The 9,635-nt window shown below is 36.8% G+C and overlaps 1 protein-coding gene across 1 annotated transcript; it reads right to left on the bottom strand.

Moving 5' to 3' along the window:
- Positions 1-1,461: 1,461 nt before the first annotated feature.
- On the bottom strand, positions 1,462-3,851 carry LOC133995113 (polyubiquitin-B). The gene is made up of 2 exons (XM_062434413.1): positions 3,770-3,851; positions 1,462-2,194 (listed from the first exon to the last, which is right to left on the bottom strand). The coding sequence occupies exon 2, from the start codon at positions 2,185-2,187 to the stop codon at positions 1,498-1,500; it is 690 nt and encodes a 229-aa protein (XP_062290397.1). The 5' UTR covers positions 2,188-2,194; positions 3,770-3,851; the 3' UTR covers positions 1,462-1,497.
- Between the last annotated feature and the right edge of the window lie 5,784 nt (positions 3,852-9,635).

The raw sequence follows: 9,635 nt of genomic DNA on the forward strand, positions 1-9,635 counted from the left end.
CTGATGTAATTTTCATTTCCATTCACTCAGCCTTCCCCTGAAGCTGTTCGGAGCTCCTTTGGTCTTTGAAAACATCTAATTTACATGATTCAGTGTGCTTAACTTTGATCCAATTGTTTCTGCTTTGTTCAGCATTAAAGCAGTTTGAATGGTAAAATACGAGCTTTTTCAAAATTAAATGTGTAAGTGTAACAACTTCACAGTGAGACTAACACACTTTCTTCCCTTTCTCTGTGCACAATGGAAGTAGCTGAAGTTGTACCAGAAATCCCTTCTCTGCTTTTACTGTTCATGTAAGACCATGAAGTGATATAACACACTTTGAACAAGAGATTAATTAATCCACTGATCGATATGTCGGTTATAATTCCTCACAGCCCAAAGTGATGTTTTCAAATGTCATTTTTGTCCAAAACTAAAAGATAATCTGTTTACAATGAAAAAAACAAATTATCACTTTTTAGAAGCTGCAGCGAGCAGTTTTCCTTTCCTGATCAAGTTACATATGAATTGTTTGATTAATTGTTGCAGCCCCGCAGAGAATAGTGTAAAGATAAAGATAAGATACATTTATTGATCCCACAGTGGGGAAAATTAATTGCTACAGCAGCTCAAAAAATAGTGATAGAAAAAAAAAAAAAAAAAATATACAGCAATACAATTATAAACTAAGTAAAAGGACCTAAAGTGCAATTATAACATAAATATACAATAAAAATTAAAAACTAAAAAAAAGGTGTCATGTAACTGTCTTCTACATGAAAAATACATTACAGCACTGTATGTATAATATAAATGTGTAAGTTATAATGCATGTGTATTATTTATAGTACAGTATATTCTAATTCCTCTTAGTGTTAATCTGGCTGTAACACATCTTCAACCTCAGTGTTTTAATTGGTCTCTGGTGACAACTAGTGGCTAAATATTTAAATTATTCCTACTTAAAAGTACCAAAAACCTACAGAAACTATGATTCTAATTCAGTTTAATCTCATTAGACAGATTAGATAAACAGTATGTGTATGATTGTTTAACATATTGGAAGAGGAGTGATATAAATAAAACTCAGAAGCAACCAGTTGACAGTGAGAAGCTTTTTTTTAATTATTATATTTATGCTCAACATTTGTAACAGCAGGATTTTCTATAGATGCTTTGCACTGAAGGCCATAATGAAACCAGAATAAGCATTTCTGTCTCAGATCCAAACACATTGTACCTTAAAACTCTTTTAAACACAAATCCATTCCTCCAATTATCTTTAAAACCTGTCATCCAAAAAAATTTCAAGCTGGCAAAATGTGCAAAAAAACAAAAGTATTAATAGCAGATATAAAAGCAAGTTTCAGGAATGCTCAACCTTTATTGAAACTTCCAAATAAAAAAAATTTAAAAAAGAATGGAATGACAGCTGATCAGGAGGAGTGATTTAACACTGGAATATATGGTGGTTTGTGGTTTTTACTGAGACATTTTATTATTAGCAGAAGCAGCTTAGTTTCCTCCACGGAGACGCAGCACAAGGTGGAGAGTTGACTCCTTCTGGATGTTGTAGTCGGAGAGGGTGCGGCCATCTTCCAGCTGCTTTCCTGCAAAGATCAGCCTCTGCTGGTCAGGAGGGATGCCTTCCTTATCCTGGATCTTAGCCTTCACGTTTTCAATGGTGTCGCTGGGCTCCACTTCCAGGGTGATGGTCTTACCAGTCAGGGTTTTCACGAAGATCTGCATGCCTCCTCTCAGACGCAGGACCAAATGCAGGGTGGACTCCTTCTGGATGTTGTAGTCGGAGAGGGTGCGGCCATCTTCCAGCTGCTTTCCGGCAAAGATCAGCCTCTGCTGGTCAGGAGGGATGCCTTCCTTATCCTGGATTTTAGCCTTGACGTTCTCGATGGTGTCACTTGGCTCCACCTCTAGAGTGATGGTCTTACCAGTGAGGGTCTTCACAAAGATCTGCATGCCTCCCCTCAGGCGGAGCACAAGGTGCAGGGTGGACTCCTTCTGGATGTTGTAGTCAGAGAGGGTGCGGCCGTCTTCGAGCTGCTTGCCTGCAAAGATAAGCCTCTGCTGGTCAGGTGGGATGCCCTCCTTATCCTGGATCTTTGCCTTCACGTTTTCAATGGTGTCGCTGGGCTCCACCTCTAAAGTGATGGTCTTGCCGGTCAGGGTCTTTACAAAGATCTGCATTTTTACACTGTAGAGAAAAGAGAGAAAACATAATTAATGATTGAAAAAGTGAACAATTGCTTTGAAATTAAGCTTGAGGCGGCTTTAATATCGTAATCTATGAAGTAATGCTCTGAAATTATACTTGCATCAGTGCTCCTTATTTGGTATGACTCAGCATGACTTTTTTTTTTAGTTTTACATTTTTATTGTTGTATATTTGTTATAGTTGCACTTTAAGGTCCTTTTACTTAGTTTATAATTTCATTATTGTTGTGTGTATATATATATATATATATATATATATATATATATATATATATGTGTTATAATTGCATTTTAGGGTCTTTTTATTTAGTTTTTAATTTTATTGTTGTATATTTGTTATAGTTGCACTTTAAGGTCCTTTTACTTAGTTTATAATTTTATTATTGTTGTGTGTGTGTGTGTGTGTGTGTGTGTGTATATATATATATATATATATATATATATATATATGTTATAATTGCATTTTAGGGTCTTTTTATTTAGTTTTTAATTTTATTGTTGTATATATTTGTCTTTGTTGGTTTTTTTTTTATATATCACTATTTTTTTGAGCTGCTGTAGCAATTAATTTTCCCCACTGTGGGATCAATAAATGTATCTTTATATCCATGTTTGTGCATATATGTATTTAATCATACATTAGATGTCAGGCCATATACTGAGGTTTTATTCATTTAATCATACTCATTTACTGTTCATCTTCCATTTTAAAGTATTTTTTCTCCACTGTCAAGGGGCTAAAACTACGATGTCTACTCTTACACTTTTGTCATTATATACCAATGCAGAAACTTGAAATAAATGGTGTTTATTGATGTCCACAAACATTGGAAAACAATTACTCAGCATTTTTAAATAAAGAAAAATGACTTTTAAAGTACAATTTAAGAAGTATTTCTATGGTTGCTCACTCATTTCCGGCAATAAGGCGTTGCTGTTTATTTGGGTCACACAACGAGCGACTTTTCTTCTGTAATGTTTATGACTACACAGCAGCAGCAGCAGCAGCATTATCCTGCAGATGTTACTGGATGAATCTTTATTTATTCACTTTAACCAGATGCTTCCTGTTTTTGTTTCACTGGCGTCGCTTCACAACTGAAACGTCGTGCTTTAATTACGTATTTTAACATTAACTCGGTCACCAAATCATCCTCGACCATTTTCAATCTTATATCAATCATTTTTTAAATCCTGTACTGAATTGTTTGACTCACTAGTGTTATCTATTTGGTTTTCTTATTTAGTATATTGTATTTTGTACTTAATTTTTTTAGTATATTGTTCTTTGATGTCTTGTGTATTAAGCTGCTGGACCCTAAATTTCCCCAAGGGGATCAATAAAGTTTCTATCTATCTATCTATCTATCTATCTATCTATAGGCCCCTGTTAGCCTCACTAGCTCCCAAAAACAGCTGACGTAGCTCATAATATTTGGGTCACAGGCGGCAAATTTAAAGTCTATTTATCAATTATAACATCTGGCAACAACATATATTAAAGAGTCAGTAGTTACATGGTGATCATCCGTTTTTAAAACCCCCAAATACTTACAGACAAATGTTTCCCAGCGGGGTTAATATCTCTATGTGTCTGCTCCTGTTTGCTGTTTGCTAAACAAAAGCGGCGAAGCGGCTTTTATAGGGAACACACATCGGGGTATCCTTCCGCTGACCCACCCGGTGGAACTATAAAATATAGTTCCATCACACACACACACAAATACACCATAACACGATCATGGAAGATAATTAAAACATAAGTATAATCGATTAAAATACACAGATGTAATATTGTGTAGAATTATGAGGAGGGTAGCTTTTTTTTTATTTAAAGGAAAAGTGAGAGTTGCGATGAATGACCGTTCACAGCCTGCGCGGATGTAGACCTGACATAGAAAAGAAAACATTCGGCGTTATTTTTAAAGAAAAATAGAAAAAAATATATCAATAAATATTAATATAAAAATACCACGAAATTATTACTATTATTATTTTATTTTTATTATTATTATTAATAATAATGATAATAATATACTTTTGTAATTGTTGTTAAGATAAGACGCTTTTTTATTGATGGTAGAAATTCAAAGTTGACTCAAGCAGTACAATGGAGGGGGGGGGGGGGGGGGGGGAGTAGCAGTGTAAGGGTGAAGGTGACAAAAATAGATAAAATAAAAACAAAATACTACATACAGTAAACAATCTCTGTGTAAATAAATCAGCCATAAATAAATGTGCAATATGCAGAAGTTCCTGAGATAATATACATATGTGCAATGTTCCTAGGATTTACACAGTAAGGATAGCATCAGTCTTTTTTTAGTGGAAGTGGCAGGTACTGGGAATTGTGGTGTTGTACAGTCTGATGGCTGATGGTATGAAAGAGTATACCATACCATTTTCATTAGTTTAATTGTGTTAAATAATATGTTAAGTTGTATATCAAACACAAAGTTTCAGTTATAGTCAATGTTAAATCAAGAATGATGTGTGCCATATACTTCTGCAAACACAATACAAAGAATATTTAAGTTTTTAATGAGATCTTGAAATGAAGACAGAGGAAAATACTGTCTCACTATTAAAAATCATCTTTATTGATTATTTAAAGCTTCAGATTGTTCACACATCAAATCATTCTGATCAATGACTTTTGTTCAGTGATTTCATGTGCAGATTGACTTCATCCACACAATCAGCTAGTTTAACCACAAATGGCAGCTATGTTTAACAACATCATTAATGATCTCCAGGTTGATTATTATCATGATAATTACAGTTTGATTGATGACAACAAAATATCTATGAGGAAGGAAGTTATGCTGTTTTCTCTGTTTAAGAAACAACAGCACACAAGGAACTGAAATTATCTACAGAACAAATGAAAAGAAAAAGGTGTTGACAACTCCAGTTTGATTGACAGCTGATCTCTGTGCAGTTCAGAAACATGGAGACAAAAACATGAATAATTACAACACAGAATCTGACACATGAAGTCTGAAATGACTTCTGTCTATTTCAGTTTACACAACTCAGCTGTGACTCCATAATAAAGCTAAAGTCCAGCATAGAGAGGCTGAGTGAATGTGGTCTGGACTCTGTGGAGGAGAGTCATGGTTTCAGAGACGCTGTAGAAGGACAGAATACCTGCTCTGTGATCCAGCTACACTCCAACTCTGGAGGAACCAGGACCTGAGACGGGAGTTTCAATGTTGTTGATCAAAAATGTATAACTGTTAGTGTCACAATCTAAAGCCCAAGATAAATAGGCATTCATCCGACAATCCTGCTCTGCTGATATTCTTGTATGCGACTGCTACATAAACTTCTCCTCTCCACTCCACCTCTCAGTAACAACGTCCAGTCAGACTCTCTCTACTCAGGACCTGACACCATCAAGTGAATCTGTCTGGGTGACTAGAATAAGACTGCTTTTGTTTTATTCGTTCAACTTTTCTGTTCCCCTCAGATAACAGTCGTGTATTTTCTGTGTTTGGATCCAGAGTGATTTCACATGAATATTTTAAGAACTCAGCTCTGGTCTTGGGCTCTGGTTCTGACAGTAAAACATCCACTTCAAGTCTCAAAGACCAACTCACCATTTTAACAGTTTATTTAGATGTAAAATACTAGTTGGTATGCCAGGGTTTGGTGATGGATGCGTATTTCTTTAACTCTTCCCTATAATCAGATCAATTTATATGTATTGATTAAAAAACCTGACTGACAACAGTGAGTTATTAAATTAAAGTGTGTTCCAATAATTTAATGGCTTTATGATCATTTTCTCACATTTAATACACTTCTCTGAAGGCTTTTTGACAAAACAGGTGAAATTCAGAATACCATTCAACTTCAGACGGGTTTACACAAACATCATCTCAACCTGCAGTATCTCTAATGGCCATCAGGGGGCGACTCCACTGGCTCCAGAGAGAAGTCAGATTGTATGAAAGTCTGAGAAAATGACCCTACTTCTCCTTTGATTTATTACCATAGTAAACATTTTCCTGATGAGTTTTTGGTCTCAATGACAAGGTCAAAGTCTTCAATACATCATGATGTTCATTTTGTATATTATGGTCACATTTAATATAAATTTGATAATCTATGTGTGCTTTCGTGTGTTGACTTGATTTGACTCATTTGGACGGCTGAAGCTCATTAGCTTCAGATCAACTTTTAAATACATTTTTTACACAGGAGGAGGACTGTGGATTTAGTCCTCCATTACTTACATTGTAAGTGTATTGTAATAAATGTGCATTAACTCTAGCAATAAAATGCTAAAACTGTCAGACCCTTGAATAAACACACAGAAAGAGATGGCATACAAAAAGGAACAATCTTTATTAACACTATATCAAGAAATTGTTGAACACAGCACACACACAAGGCTTGCAACACCACACCTTAAATCCACTGCACACAGGGCTAGTCTCACTAGCTTTTAAGGCACACCTTTAAACACAGCACGCTATTTTGAAGAACCACCCCCACACGGCTAAACTTTAGCATAAGACAAGTTACTTAGCATGCTGACACCCTCCGCTAGGAGGCACTGCAGGTAAGACGCAATGCCCAGCCCACGACTCGTCACCTACCCCCTAATCAGCCCTCCCGCTCCACACTATTAAAACTACAAAAATAGCCGACCACACAATATAACAAATACATAGGCATACAATAAACAAAACACAAAGGAATAAGAACAAAGTCCATACAATGTACTTAACTCGCCGAGACCCTCCCCCGGGGTATGAGCTTGTGCCACCGTCCAACTCCCCGGGGAAACGGCTTCACTGGACGGTGAGACAGGAACTTGATGGCGCCCGGGTGAATGCTGGCACAGGCCACCAGGCGGCACACAGGGAGCAGAAGCAGCACAGCACTCTCTAATGTGGGCCCTGGTTTAACCCCTCCTGACACAGGAACAGCTTCCCCTAGACTACCTGTCTTCATCGCCGGCAGCTCTATTTAACTGCGAACGATACCCTCCCGTCTTCCTACCAGAGTGCCGTGCCACCAAACATGTTGCTCCAACCCCGTCCTGCCCCATCTGCCCGCCTTTTCATTGTTCGTCTCCTTCCATGTTGCCATCAGTCACAGCTGCATCAGATCACTAATCACGGAGTCTCCGCTCCTGATGTCGCTCACTAGTGGAGCCTCCCCCAACTCTCACCACAGTATTATGAATAGATCTTCTAATGGTCAGTATGAACAGGATGAATAATTACAGCAAGAAAAAACAGGTTTCAATGTTCATTTGGGCTTCTGATTGTTGTTTTAAGACACACTTGAAAATGAACTGTCCTATAAGAAGGGAGGATAGCTGTGTATTTCCAAAAGCTGTACACAAACTAACCTGTCTGTAAGAAAAAACAAAAGTAACCTTGTCTCACTCATTGTGCGCCAAAGGTGAATACAATTTATTGTCATATAATTGTTACATGCCTATGCCACAGGTTACCCCTGGACTCACTTGAGGAAACATTTCTCTATCATGTTATAACTATATGACTTTCTTGCTGTAGCAGCAACTTTTCCTTACTGTCACCAAATGATGAAGATTAACACCATCATCACCGACCATCAGTTTTAAAACAAACAGGATCTTCTGAGTCATTATTCCTACATTTCCTGACACAATGTGCACTCATGAATAAAACATATTGATTTTAGTTACCCCATGACCTTTGACTTAGTGCTACCAGGAGGCCTAACATTGCTAAATATATCATTTAACCAATACAACACTGTCTGTAAAACTAATGAGTAACTGAGGAGATTATTGGAGTGGAGCTATAATCAATTTCTGGCAGGTGAAAATGCCTTATTTTGTGTTGTAATGGTCCTTTAAAAGAGTTCAAAACTGTCCTGTGAGCTCTAGTGTTTATATTATGAAGCTTATGAATGAGATCAAGTCATTTTTAGGCAGAAATAACCATTCAGTAACTGCATTTGGCCTCCAATCAATTTTTGGCAGGTGAAAACTGTTTGTTATTTTAATAGTAGGCATAAACAATAATATTATATATACAAAACACATCCAAACATGGGAAGCAAATACTACGTAGGGCCCAGATCAGATAAAAAACAATGCAGAGTCACGAGGATCATTGCAAAAGTGATCATTTCTTTATTGAAAACACACCCATAAATCTAAAACATACTGTAGAGACATGTCTATCACGTAATTGCCATGCCTTATTTCGCTACAAACTACACTTCTTTTGGCCACAGTTGTGATAATGTGTGATAATTGTTTGTATATGCATATTATCACTTTTTGGCACGACACCGGCTGCTTATTTGATGTCTCCTGTGCGCTTGGTCCTTCCGTCTGGTCCGCGTTCATTAAACATTCTAAAGAACGTCCGCACGAAAAACAGAACCGCGTGAATTGGCTCAAGTTGTTCCCACAAAACGGGCAAAACATCATCCATAAACTTTCACTACATCCATGCACTCCATCAAGTCTTTTCCGCCATACAAACTTTTTGACCTCATCCTCAATCACTTCCGGCCTTTGGTACATTCCCCTTCCGTGAGATTCTGGCGTTTGTAAATTTGTTTCGGGATTTGTAAAAGTGTTCTGCCACTTGTAAATTTGTTTCGCAACTTGTAAATTTGTTTTCTAAAATGTAAATTTGTTTTGTCTGTGGTAAAAGTGTTTGGCTTATGTAATTTTGTTTAACAACATGTACAAATGTTTCCCAACATGTAAATGTGTTTCATGCTTTGTAAAAGTGTTTTGCACTTTGTAATTTTGTTTTGCACTTACCGGCCACCGTAGGTTTCCTCTACGTAATTGTCCTTTGATTTCAGATCATCTGTAACGCAAAATTTTGTCATGAGTGCATATTTTTTCTGTGAGAAGTCCAATGTTTTTAAAATGAGCTGGTCAGCATTTTTAACTTCCTTAGAAAAAAAGGAATTTTCAGTTTGAATTTGAAGCTTGTTGGAGTCACATTTTCAATTAGAGTTTATATAAAACATACACTCAAGTCCGTGTCACAAGTTTGCATCCTAAACACTTCTTTTTTTTTTTTTTAATTCAGTGCTTGAGTTCCAATAGAAGTTTCAGTGGTTAATGTAGTTACCATTGCAGCTCAGACTTGGCGGAAATGTATAGTTTATATAGTATAGTTTAATTTGTGTGTTATCCAATGAAAATAATAATTGTTGTGTTTTGTTACCTTTGAATGAGCCCTGTATATCTACAGAGCAGGTCCTCTTCCATGGAGCCTGCAATGTTGCACCACCATGTTTCTACAGTAGCCCCGAACAGACAGGTTCTTCCTTGCTTTTTGCAAGTTTAGTGGCATAAGTTCCCCAGCAACACTTGTAGTAGGAGAACTTTATTAACAGGCCAATGCATTTCGGATTGTGGCTTTCATCAAAGTAATCATAAAACA

This window comes from Scomber scombrus, chromosome 15, assembly GCF_963691925.1.
Source record: "Scomber scombrus chromosome 15, fScoSco1.1, whole genome shotgun sequence".
In the NCBI taxonomy this organism is placed as follows: Eukaryota; Metazoa; Chordata; class Actinopteri; order Scombriformes; family Scombridae; genus Scomber; species Scomber scombrus.